Source organism: Hirundo rustica, chromosome 28, assembly GCF_015227805.2.
Source record: "Hirundo rustica isolate bHirRus1 chromosome 28, bHirRus1.pri.v3, whole genome shotgun sequence".
Taxonomy (NCBI): Eukaryota; Metazoa; Chordata; class Aves; order Passeriformes; family Hirundinidae; genus Hirundo; species Hirundo rustica.
This window is the reverse complement of record NC_053477.1, coordinates 524,086-536,533: the sequence shown is the minus strand read 5'-3', so window position 1 is coordinate 536,533 and position 12,448 is coordinate 524,086. Positions and strand designations below refer to the sequence as shown.

General features: G+C 61.0%; 1 protein-coding gene across 1 annotated transcript; it reads right to left on the bottom strand.

The window, feature by feature from the left end:
* Nucleotides 1–4,922: 4,922 nt before the first annotated feature.
* On the bottom strand, nucleotides 4,923–10,810 carry PROM2 (prominin 2). Its single transcript, XM_040087716.1, has 23 exons — nucleotides 10,591–10,810; nucleotides 10,332–10,381; nucleotides 10,019–10,221; nucleotides 9,786–9,906; nucleotides 9,529–9,592; nucleotides 9,361–9,450; nucleotides 9,057–9,256; nucleotides 8,900–8,974; nucleotides 8,749–8,812; nucleotides 8,474–8,633; nucleotides 8,211–8,363; nucleotides 7,756–7,879; nucleotides 7,144–7,235; nucleotides 6,982–7,066; nucleotides 6,731–6,877; nucleotides 6,565–6,636; nucleotides 6,394–6,486; nucleotides 6,244–6,297; nucleotides 5,839–5,919; nucleotides 5,530–5,598; nucleotides 5,312–5,401; nucleotides 5,078–5,184; nucleotides 4,923–4,986 (listed from the first exon to the last, which is right to left on the bottom strand). The coding sequence occupies exons 1-23, from the start codon at nucleotides 10,808–10,810 to the stop codon at nucleotides 4,923–4,925; spliced, it is 2,478 nt and encodes an 825-aa protein (XP_039943650.1).
* Nucleotides 10,811–12,448: the final 1,638 nt, after the last annotated feature.

The following is a 12,448-nucleotide window of genomic DNA, read 5'->3' as shown; positions in this document are numbered from 1 at the left end:
CTGGGCTGAGCAGAGCTCCCAGCCCAGCAGGAAAGGCTGACAGAGCTGCAGCCCTCTGAATTATTGATTATTTATGAATTATAGACACTCCCCTGTCTATAATTCATAAATAATCAATAATTATTTATGCGGGGACAGCACGGGGGAGGTGAGGTGTCCCAGGGGCTGTATTCCAGGGAGGGGTTTGAGAAGGGAAGTGGTTTAATCAACATCGGTTAATTAAGTCCTTAGAAGGCAAAGAACACAGATCCAGATAAACTGAGACAGAAAAAAAACCTTCAACACAGATCCAGAGATCGAGATAAACTGACATAGAAAAAACAAACCTCAAAGAACACAGATCCAGATAAACTGAGACAGAAAAATAAAACTCAACACAGATCCAGAGATCCAGATAAACTGACATAGAAAAAACACCTCAAAGAACACAGATACATATAAACTGAGATGGAAAAAAACCCTCAAAGAACTCAGATCCAGATAAACTGAGATGGAAAAAAACCCTCACAGAACATAGATCCAGGTAAATTGAGACAGAAAAAAACCGAACTCAACACAGATTCAGAGATCCAGGTAAACTGAGACATAAAAAAACCCTCAACGAGTACAGATCCAGATAAACTAACACAGAAAAATAAAACTCAGCACAGATTCAGAGATCCAGATAAACTGACATAGAAAAAACAAACCTCAAAGAACACAGATACATATAAACTGAGATGGAAAAAAACCCTCAAAGAACTCAGATCCAGATAAACTGAGACAGAAAAAAACCCTCAAAGAACTCAGATCCAGATAAAATGAGATAGAAAATAACCACTGAATCATTAAAAAAATACATTTAGGAGAGGGAAACTATGGTCTTTAATTTATCAATACAAGTAATTAAGAAGAGACAAGGTGCCTTTGTGAGGGTGGGACTGGAGGTTAATCATAAATTCTTGTTTTGCCTGAGGTGAGGAATCATTATCCAGCTCATCCTCATCACTTTTTATTTTTTCGCCTAGTAAGCAAAGTGCCCTTCAGTTGGTTTAGGGCAATTTTCTGGATTACTCATGGATGATTTACCATTAACTCAAAGATCCTCACGTTTTTAATCCATCCACAGCCCAGGCAAGGGACAGGGATATTCATGGATCTATAACAAACACTTATTTTGGGGTGAATCCTTCTGCCATTCATTATTTAATCCATTATTTGGAGTGGCCCAGCTATAAGAAATAACATCAAGATGCAGCTGAGTTAATCTCATTTGTTTGCAGACCGAGAGGATTTGATGACCTCGGAGGTCTTTTCCAGACTAAACAACTCCAGGTTTGTTTCTGCGATTTCTTTAATCAGTGAATGGACTCGGTAAACATTATTGCTTTTATGTTATTTAACACTTAAAGTCGATAATCCCTCTGCTCTCCTGCACCACCAAGTGGGTATTACAGTGTTTAAAATACGGCACTGCCGTGCAGAGGAGCTCATAAAAAAAATAATTTATAAAAACCAGGCAAACCTTTCCTTTTTAATTATCTCAGAATTTTGTGACTTCAGGCTTTTGAAACATGTCCAGCTGGGAGCATTTTATTTCCTGACTGAGCCCCAGGTAAGAACACCACTTTTCCACACACCTCTCCCCACCGCAGCGCCCTTTGATCCCCAAAATCCTCCGTTTTAATGCTGATTTTTGATGCCATCAGATGGTTTCCAGATGGGATGAGGACATCCGTGGGGATGGGGGTTCCTGCAGAAATCCTTCGGGATTTCCACTCCCTAAAATCCCTTTGGAAAAAGCCTTTCCAATGCTGACCTCTGCAGGCTGAGGAACTGCTTAAAACCAGCTGGCTCCGGGCAGTAATAACCTAAATAATGCATAAACCAGGTGTTTTTACTGTTGCTGGCTGTGGGCAGGAAAAACCTTTTAATAATGCATAAAAATGGGGCATTTCTCTCTCAGCTGGCAAACAGAGAGCGTTTTGGGGAGGGAAATCCTCACTTGGAGGATCTGCAAACTCCGGGATGGATTTTGTGAATAATTTGCTGGCTGGACAAAGCCCTTGTGAAAACAGGGGATGAAGGATCTGAGTGAAAAGCAAGAATTTCACACAAAAAACCCTCACAAACTGGGATACAAAGCCTGGCCTGGGCTTCCTTGGGATGAGGGGCAGAGGTCCTGCCCATACCAGGGGACAGATCAAGATGATTTTTTAATGTACCTTCCAACCCAAATCATTCCATGATTCCACGGTTGTGCTCACAGCAAACCCCCCTTCACCTGCAGTTTTGGCCCGGAGCCCCCAGCTCTAATTAAGCTCAATTAAGCTCTAATTAGCAGCACCTCGAGGCCAGAAGGGTCCCCACCCCTGCGAGAGGAGGGGTTTTGTGTGCTGGTTTTGGGGATCCCATGGGGCACTGCTGGGGGCTTGGGCTGCTCATGTCCTCAGCCCCAGAGCCCCCTCGGCCCCAAAACCACCTCAGACCTGGTCCTGGAGTCCCCATGGCCCCAGAGCCCCCTCGGCCCCAAAACCACCTCAGACCTGGTCCTGGAGTCCCCATGGCCCCAGAGCCCCCTCGGCCCCAAAACCACCTCAGACCTGGTCCTGGAGTCCCCATGGCCTCAGAGCCCCCTCGGCCCCAAAACCACCTCAGACCTGGTCCTGGAGTCCCCATGGCCCCAGAGCCCCCTTGGCCCCAAAACCACCTCAGACCTGGTCCTGGAGTCCCCATGGCCCCAGAGCCCCCTCGGCCCCAAAACCACCTCAGACCTGGTCCTGGAGTCCCCATGGCCCCAGAGCCCCCTTGGCCCCAAAACCACCTCAGACCTGGTCCTGGAGTCCCCATGGCCCCAGAGCCCCCTTGGCCCCAAAACCACCTCAGACCTGGTCCTGGAGTCCCCATGGCCCCAGAGCCCCCTCGGCCCCAAAACCACCTCAGACCTGGTCCTGGAGTCCCCATGGCCCTGTCACGCCCTCAGCCACCCCCAGTCCTGGAGCCCCCTCAGCTACAGAACCCCTCAGCCCCTGACCCCTCCCTCACCCTCAGCCACAACCCCAGCCCTGGAGCCCCTCCTGGGCTGTGGCAACTCCTCACCCTTGGAGCCCCCGCAGCCCCAGAACCCCCTGGCGACAACCCCGGCCACAGAGCCTCCTCAGCCATGGGCCCCCCTGAGCCATAACCTCAACCCTGAAGCTCTGGAGTCCCCCTCAAACCCATAGCCACGGGCTGCCCTCAGCCCCAGAGTCCCGTCAGACCCCCAACAGCCCGAGCCCTAAAGCCCCTCTTGGCCACAACAACGCCCTCAGCCCAGAGATCCCCCTCAGCCCCTTGGCCCTGAAGATCCCCTTGATTGTGGCAATTCCTCAGCCTTGAAACCCCAGAGATCCCTCAGCCCCACAGCCTCCTCAGCCATGGGCCCCTCTCATCCCCAGAGCCCCCTCAGCCCCCCTCAGCCATGGGCCCCTCTCATCCACAGAGCCCCCTCAGCCCCCTTCAGCCATGGGCCCCTCTCATCCCAAGAACCCTCACAGCCCCATAGCCCCCTTCAGCTGTGGGCTCCCCTCAGCCATGGATCCCCTCAGCCCCCTCAGCCATGGGCCCCTCTCATCCCCAGAGCCCCCTCAGCCCCCTTCAGCCATGGGCCCCTCTCATCCCCAGAGCCCCCTCAGCCCCCTTCAGGCGTGGGCCCCTCTCATCCCCAGAGCCCCCTCAGCCCCCTTCAGCCATGGGCCCCTCTCATCCACAGAGCCCCCTCAGCCCCCTTCAGCCATGGGCCCCTCTCATCCCCAGAACCCTCACAGCCCCATAGCCCCCTTCAGCCGTGGGCTCCCCTCAGCCATGGATCCCCTCAGCCATGGGCTTCCTTCAGCCCCCTCAGCCATGGGCCCCTCTCATCCCCAGAGCCCCCTCAGCCCCATTCCTACCCTCAGCTCCCTCCTCCCCTCAGCCCCCTGAGCCGTTGATCTCCCCCGAACCGTTCCCGGTGGATAATGGGAAGATGGAAGGCACAAACAAAGGAGCCGAGAGCAGGTTTTTAGGGGAGGGTTTTAATGTGCCCCACACCTCCCGGGAGCCCCGGGAAAGGGGAATTGTCGTGGGGCAGCGGCGGGCGCCCTTCCCTGTGGGGTGTGAGAGGATGGGGGAGAGCGGGGGAAGCCTCCCCTTCAGTCGGGATCAGCCCGGGGAGAGCCGGGGGAGCCTCCCCTTCAGTCGGGATCAGCCCGGGGAGAGCCGGGGGAGCCTCCCCTTCCAGCCGGGATCAGCCCGGGGAGAGCCGGGGGAGCCTCCCCTTCCAGCCGGGATCAGCCCGGGGAGAGCCGGGGGAGCCTCCCCTTCCAGCTGGGATCAGCCCGGGGAGAGCCGGGGGAGCCTCCCCTTCCAGCCGGGATCAGCCCGGGGAGAGCCGGGGGAGCCTCCCCTTCCAGCCGGGATCAGCCGGGCTCCGGGAGCGCCCCGAGGGATCCCAAACCTCCAGGTGCCCCAGACCCCAAGAACACCGAGAAAGGGGCATCAGAGGGATCCAAAGCCCTGAGAGGTGACAGAGAGACCCGGAGCCCTGCAGTGCTTCTGCACGGGTTTGTGGGAGCTCCTGGAGAGTGGGGCACAGGTTTGTGGGAGCTCCTGGAGATACAGACATGGGTTTGTGGGAGCTCCTGGAGAGCTGGGCACGGGTTTGTGGGAGCTCCTGGAGAGCCGGGCTTGGGGTTTTGGGAGCTCCTGGAGATACGGGCACGGGTTTGTGGGAGCTCCTGGAGAGTGGGGCACAGGTTTGTGGGAGCTCCTGGAGAGCCGGGCATGGGTTTGTGGGAGCTCCTGGAGAGTGGGGCATGGGTTTGTGGGAGCTCCTGGAGAGTGGGGCATGGTTTGTGGGAGCTCCTGGAGAGCCAGGCACGGGTTTGCCGGAGCTCCTGGGGCACCGCACCTGGCAGAGCCCCATCCTAGAGCTTGAGCGCCGTGACACGGGGGATGTGGAAGGGACAGGTCTCCTCTGAGCCCGTGGAGCTGCATAGGAGAAGAAGAAAGCACGAGGGATGGTCAGGAAGGAGCCCACATCCCCCATCCCCGTGTCCCCCCGTCCCTGCCCGCCTCTCACATGAGCCGGTTGCGGATGGGGCGGAAGTGTTTGGTGAGCCTGACGGCGAAGATGATGTTGGGGATGAGGAAGAAGGTGCAGCACCCCAGGCTGAACCAGAAGGCGTTCTGCAAGGAGAACCACAGGGCTGAGCTGTGCGGGGAGGGTAGGGGCAGCCCCCGGGCTCTGGAGGGGTTTGGGGAACCTTGGTGGTCCTGTAGGTGCCCACTGGACCCCAGGGAGGGGGATCCTTACCCAGGGGTCAGCGATGCGGTCGCACAGGATGACCCGGCCGTTGTCCAGGGCCGTGGCGAGCGGCTGGCATGAAGCCACATCCTCCCTCAGCTGGAATGAGGAGCAGAGACAAGGCATCAGCCCACACCTGGCTGCTGGGGATGTGTTTTGCTTATGGGAGGGATCCACGGGGGCTCCTGGGCCCCAACAATCCCTGCGGGGTGACGGGGAACGCTCACCGTCTGCCCGACCCAGTTGAGGTACTGGGTGAAATACCGCAGCTCCTTCCTGGTGAAGCAGCCGAGTTCCTGCGTAGGGGGAAGGCAGCGTGGAGGGAGAGTCCCGCACTTCCCAGCCTGGCTCCAGCCAGAAATCATCTCTGCACTTCCCAGCCTGGCTCCAGCCTCTCTCCAGCCACCTCCGGGCTAATGTAGGCTGGGAAATGAGGGCTGAAGGCTCCTGGTGCCCTCTTGCAGTGCCCTGTTCTCCCTCTTTCATCCTGGCTGTGGGGAATTCTACCCCCAATGGTTCATCCAGCCCCGCCTCACCTGCCGGAGGATCTGCTGGGCTTGCACGGGCAGCCGGGCTTCCACCGAGGCCGTGGTGGCCAGCGTCCTCTTCACCCGCTCCTGAGGAAGCACAGGGAGGGAAGAGCATCCTTAGGGCCCGGAGCAGCAGGATGGGTGCCGGGGGGGTGCAGGGAGCAATGCTGAGCTCCAAACCGGGTCCGGTTGCCAGAGGGCAGGGAAAGAGGGACGTGCCCTGAGCAGGAAAACGCCTTTGCAGGGGGATTTCTGATTTGCAACAGCAAATCTAATCACTCATGGAGATCAGTTTTCCTGGTTGCCATTTTTCCTGGCTCTCCCATCACCCTGCAAGTTTGGGGTTTTTTTTGCCAACGGGACCCATGGGACACCGCAAGATTTTTGGGGCTGGAAGAGACGTGTGAGTACCTTGAGGTGCGGTGCCAAGTGGGAGAGGAACTGCACGCTTTCCCCCAGCTTCGCCTGTGGGACAGGGAGGTGAGAAAGGTTCAGAAACCTCGTTGTCCCCTTCAAGGAGGTGCCAGCAGCACCGCTGCCACCAGCCCAGCATGGACTCACCACCAAAGCCTCTTGGGACTGCACCGTGGAGTTCTGCATGTGCCACAGCGCCCGTGCCTCTGCTGCGAGCCGCCCGGCCACCGTGCTGTTCCTCTGCAGGGCACGGCGGGGTGAGCACATCCCTGTGGGCACTGAAGGCTCCCCTGCCGCCTGCCCCACCAGTCACCTCACCTGCATTTTCTGCAGCCCCTCGAGGTTCCTCGCCAAGCCGGGCAGGCTGGTCTGCACCACGGGGTTTTTCATCTGTGGGGAAACGGAGTGGGGGGCTGCCCAAAACCCAGCCCCGGTGTGGGGCACATCCTGCAGCAGGGTGCAGCGCACCACGAGCACCCCTCACCTCCTCCTGGAAGCGCCCATAGTCCACCTCGTCCAGGCCGCTGCGGGCGAAGGTCTCCAGGTCCTGCCTGCCCTCGCTGCGGAGGAGCCGCACGTCTCCAAGGTTCGCTGTGAAGTCGCTCAGGCGTTTTTGGAAATCGGCCGTGTACTGTGAGGGTCAGACAAGGGGTTCTGCAGGGCTCCAAGTAACCCCAGTAAAGCTCGTGCGTCCCCCTGCTGCCACCAGCAGCTCTGGCTGGAGCCAGCCCTCACCTTGGGGGTTTTCAGGTGCTCATCCAGGTCGTAGGACCTGTCGAGCTGCAGCACCTCCCAGAGCCCCGCGCCGCTCTTGCACTCCCTGAAAGGCAGAGGGGCGTTGGCAGAGTGATCCCAAATCCGCCCTGGCTTCATTGCGGGGGCTCCTGCAGCGCTCACCGGTACGTGGAGCTGAGGTTGGAGTCCCTCCTGAGGTTGAGCTGGCGGGTGAGGTTCATGGACGGCGGAAGATTCCCAGGGGTGTCGATGAACTGGGCCAGAGGAAAAGCGGAGTCAGGGTAAGGCACAGGCATTCCCAGCAGTGATTTTGGGGGTGTTCTGCCCTCGCAGGTGCATCCTGGGGTAGCTCATCGCAGCTTGAATTAATTTTGCCTTTGTTTGTACATTCCCCACTGCAGAGCCTCGGTGGGTGTGTTTGGAGGGACAGCCCCGTGCTGGGACCTCCCGTGTGTGTGACACTGCCGTGGGAAGAGTCCTGATCCCGGTCCCACTGCCCCAGACCCTCTCTCAGCCCCATCACACTGAGCTGCCGGCCCCAAGCACCCCAGGGATGCCCAAGGACCAGGGAAAGCAATTAGCAAGTGAATTAACAGCACAAGGGCAATTCCCAGCTGAGATGCAAATCCGAGGAGCTAATCCTAAACTTAACCCTCCGGTCTAGGACGGGGCTTTTCCAGTCGGGTTTAGGAGGAGGACGCAGAGCCTTTGGAGGCGTTTTGGTGCAGGCAAGGAGAGATTTACAGGGCGATGGGTGGATTTGTGGCCACCCACCTTATAAATCTCCTGGTTGACCCAATTCCTGCAAACCAGCGTCTGGATGTTGCCCCCGACCAGGAAGGTGGCGAAAACCAGGAGGATGAGGAGCCAGGAGAACAGGAAAGCCAAGCCCACGCCGCTGAAAGAGGGAGAGGAGGTGCTGGCGGTGGCTTTGCAAACCCGAGCGGGCAGGAAGGGACCTGCCCGTCCAGCTGCAGCCCCGCAGCTCCTTCCCGAGCCCGGGCACGCCGTGCAGGGCAGGGCCCTGGGAGCTGGGTGTGCCAGGCAGAGGGGCCGCCGGAACTGCCGGCTCCCAGGGCCAAGCAGCTTCTCCCAAACCTGCCAGCGCAGGCGGCGGCTTCAAAAGCTTTTCCGCTGGGACGGCTCCCAGTCCCTCCCTTGATTTTGCCTGCGTTATTTTGGAGGTGTGTGTGATGGAACAGCCCCCCAGCACCCAGAGAGGCGCTTACACCAGGAGAAACTTGGCGCCAGCTTCTCCTCGGCACTCGTAGTCACTGGGGTCCTCCCGCTTGGAAAGCCCGTACGCCCCCAGGGCCATTCCGGTCACGTTGCAGAGGAGGATGAGGAGGATGATGGAGCACAGCACCGTACCTGCGATCCACCTGGAGGGAAGAGCAGCAGGGCACGGCCTCGAGATGAGGGGCTGAGGCACCTGGGGCTCGGGGCCTTTCTCTGCTGCACCCCCTGCACCCCGTGCTGCCCCCAGGGTCACCTGTAGCGCTCGAAGCGCTCCACCTCCCTCAGGTACGGCTGGCTCCGCTCCTCGGCCTTCACCAGCGCCTCGCTCATGGGCCGGGTGTAGTCAGGGAGGGGGAAGCCGTCGGCGATGGACTGCACCTTCTCCGCTGTGCGGGCCAAATCGCCCCGCAGATCTGTGGGGCCAAGGCTGTGCTGGAGGGGCGGTGGTCCCCGCATCCCGCCCCGTGTCCCCAAACTGGGATTCACCGCGCGGAGGATGTCCCCACTCCGTGCGGCCACCCCACTCACCCTGCGTGACCTGCGCCATCCTCTCCACGGCCAGCTCTGGGATGGAGTTGAAGGTGCCATTGCCCTGCAAGGAAAGAGGGGGTGCTGAGCAGCTCAGCTGGAGCTGCCTGCCCGTGCTGGACCCCACCTCGCTCCACCCTGACCCCCCAACCTGGCGAATCATCTCCGCAAAGTCACTCCGGGGCAGACCGGCCAGCGCCTTCAACACCTTTTCCACCGACGGCACCTTGGAGCGGAAGAAGGAACCCGTGAGCCGCGGGGCAGCCGGGTGGGGAGGTGACGGCGGGGGCCCAGGACCCCGTGCCCACCTTGCCGTAGTCAGCGCCCAGCTCCAGGCCCTGTGCCCTGCCCAGGACGCTGGCGCAGGAGGTGCAGCGCGGGTCGTCCAGGAGCTCGACCACGCGGTGCCTTCGTTCCTGCAGCGCCGGCTCCAGCTCGGCCCGCGCCGCCGCCAGCGCCCGCACCGTCCTGTGGAGAATCTGTAAATGGTGCAGCGAGGTCTGTAGGTCTTAAAGAGAAAGCCCAGGGCTAGTTCACGCTGCTCGGCTCGGCCGCCCCGGCGAGGCTTCGGCCCCGGCCCTGGCCCCGGGGACAGTCGCGCTCCAGCCGTACCTCCGGCCCTGTCCTGCAGGTCCGCCAGCGCCGCGTAGGTCATGGCCTTGAGCTGTGCGTGGATGGAGAGCCCCACGCTCCGGCTGAGCCCTGCAAGGCACCGGGGCACGGTCAGCACATCGTCCATCCCCGGGGCAAGCTCGGGGTTCTGCCCGGTGCCCTGCTTACCACCCAGGTCGGAGATAATCTGCTTTCGGGGCACCTCGAACTTGTCCACCACCATCTGCACCCCCTGCCAGGAAAGAGGAGCCGCTCAGCCGGGGGTAGCAGCTGTCGGGAGGGGAGGGAGCCCCGCGTTGCCATTCAAAAGACATTTTTAATGCAGCCGCGTCACCTCCTCTTGCCTGCCAAACTATCCCCTGAGGGAAATGCCGCCATCCCTGGGCAGCGCCCCATGCCGGGGGCGAGGCCGCTCGGGGACCCACCTGGGGGACATTGGCAAGGTGCTGCCGCAGCGTGCGCAGGGTGGAGGGCACAGCCCCCAGCCCCGGCTCCATCTGCCCCTTCACCCGCTGGCTGGTGGCGAAGGCGCAGGTGACGCTGATCCTGCGGGGGGTGAGCAGGCGGTGACGGCGCTGCCCGGCAGAACCTCGTCGTCCCGGAGGACGCGATTCCCCCAGCCCAGCGCGAGATTTGGGGGGTGATTTGGGGGACTCACAGGATGATGAGGGAGGTGAAGGACAGGCAGGCCAGCAGGCAGCGGCGGCGGCAGCCCAGCGAGCGCCGGTGGGCGCGGAGCCGGCCCCCGCACCGCCGCCGGCTCCGGCAGTAGCAGAAGCACATCCCGGCCACCGGCACGGCCACGGTGAAGAGCAGAGCCACGGCGGCACAGACGACATAGCCCAGCTCGTACTGCACCACCTGCACCACGGGAGAGCCTTGTCGGCACCTCTGCACCGAGCTCGGGGCGCTCCGTGTGCCCTGTGCCAAGTGAATCCCCATGGGATTCCCTGCCCCACATCCCGGCTCACCTGCGACGTCCGCACAGAGCCGGGGTCATTCAGGGCTGTCCTGAGCAGCTCTGCAAAAAAATAAATCATGGCACAGGTCGAGGAGGCCCCACCTGATGAATCCCCAACCTCCCTGGCAGCAGCACCGGGACAGAGGCGGAATCCTGAATCCCTGGGGACCCCTGGAGCAGCTCCAGGCACGGCGATTGCAGCCAGCAAACCCCCGCGAGGTCCCGGCTCCCGCAGCAGCGGGGGTGCAGCTCCCCGGCTCGGGGTTCACCTGTGGGCAGCGGGTTTTGCTGGATGAGGTCCAGGCAGCGCCGGACGAGGCCGTAGAGGGGATCGAGCGAGCTGGGCACGCGGTGCAGCGCCGGCACCTGGATCTCGGCGTGCCTGTCGGTGAAGCGGAGGACGCCGCCGGGGCTGGAGGCGGGGTGGCACTGCTGGCCGGCAGCGGGACGCAGCAGTGCCCAGGCCAGCAGCAGCCCGGCAGCCCGCATGGCTCCGGCGGTGGCGAGCAGAGAGCCGGGGGCTCCGTCAGCCTGCGAGCGGGTGGAGAGGCATTCCCGGCCCCGGACGGCTCGCTCCGGCTGGGCTGCTGCTCCGGGAAACCTGCCTGACGGGTCAGCCGCTGCTCAAAGCCCAGACGCTGCCGTGGCTTGTTCCCCCCACGGGCTGCCCGGGGCGGCTGGGCTTGGCGGGGCTGCGTGGAGGCGTCTCCCAAACCATCCCGGGCCTGTTTCGCAACCCCCGGCATCCCTGAGTCACCGCCGCGGGGTCCCCGCTGTCGAGGCCTTTCCCCAAAGCCGTGGCAAAGCCCCCCCGGGGTTTTGGGGAGAGGGACGGGGGTGGTGGTGAACCCCCCGTCCTTGGGCTGGAGGCTGCTCGACCCCACCACAGCCGCCTTGGAAGGCGGGATCTGGGCTTGGGGGCCTCACCTGAGGAGTGGGGAAGCCCTGAGGGGATGCTCATGTGTGGATGGGGTACCCGGGGGTCAGAGTCAGCCTTGGGAAAAGCATCCTGAGATCTGGGGTAGCAACAAGAAGGCAAAATAAGCAGGAACGCTCGGAGAGGGACACGGAGCCCCAGCTGGCGATGCCCACTCGCCGGCCCGCTGTGAGATGAGTTTTCCAGCCTCAGCCGGGGCCTGTCTCACACCCCCGAGGCGGCCGCGGCTCCTTCCCAGGGCCCGGATCCTGCTTCCCGGCATGGATCTAGCGCTAATTACAGGCTCGGCTGGAAGCGCAGGAGGTCCAACCTGATCTCTTGGTGCGGGGGGTGCAGCTCCGCTGTGCCCAGACGGCCGCGGGGCATCCCGAGAGCCGGGACCCTGCTCGGCCGGGCGGGTCGGACCGGCCCTTCCCCACCGCCGCCTGCCCACGCCCCCGACTCCCCGGCGTTGATGCTAATCCGGGTTGTTCCCCTCCCTCTGGAAAAGGGGCTTTCCGCCCAGCTGGAGGTGCCGGCAGCTTTTTTCCAGGCTGATTCCCCACCGCCCGCTTGGGAATGGGATGTTGCTGACAGGAAAATCCTGACTGGGCTCGGCTTGTCCCGTCCTGGGACAAAATTGCCGGGGCCGGGAAAGCCTGGGATTTTCAGCACGGCTCGTTTCTGTGTGAATGTGTGTGTGCACGGCGAGGGAGCCCCGGCTGCCCGCAGTGACGGGGATGCCAGGGATGATGTCCCATTTCCCATCCCCATGATGATTTCCCAACCACAACCTCCATTTCCCGTTCCCACGGTGATTTCCTAACCCCAGCCTGGATTTCCCATTCCCACAAGGATTTCCCACTCCCACCATGATTTCCCATGGTGATTCCCCATATCCACGATGTTTTGCAGGGCCAACGATCTTCCATCCCAACAATGATATTTTTGGGGGTGGAGGTGTTTTTCATGTCCGAGGGAAAGGGATGGAGTGTCACTGGTGACCCTGCCACGTGTGTGTGCTGCCCCAGAGGTGGGAGGGGATGATTTTGGGATGTTTTGGGGTTGGTTTTGTCCTCTCTCTTCCTGGCCCAAGGGACAACTGCTGCTCCCAGCTGTGTTTGAACCATGCCAGAACAGTGTGGCCATGATGGGGAGCCCGTGGGGGGCCCTTCAGCGTGGTTCTTGTGGGATATTTTTGGGAATGGTTC

Excerpts from the sequence above, each read along its gene's own strand:
- PROM2 (XM_040087716.1), bottom strand. The coding sequence starts at position 10,810 with ATGCGGGCTGCCGGGCTGCTGCTGGCCTGGGCACTGCTGCGTCCCGCT. Across the intron at positions 9,593-9,785 it reads ACCTTGCCAATGTCCCCCAG|GGGGTGCAGATGGTGGTGGA; the intron begins GTGGGTCCCCGA and ends CTTTCCTGGCAG. Across the intron at positions 6,298-6,393 it reads AGTCCCAAGAGGCTTTGGTG|GCGAAGCTGGGGGAAAGCGT; the intron begins GTGAGTCCATGC and ends CCTGTCCCACAG.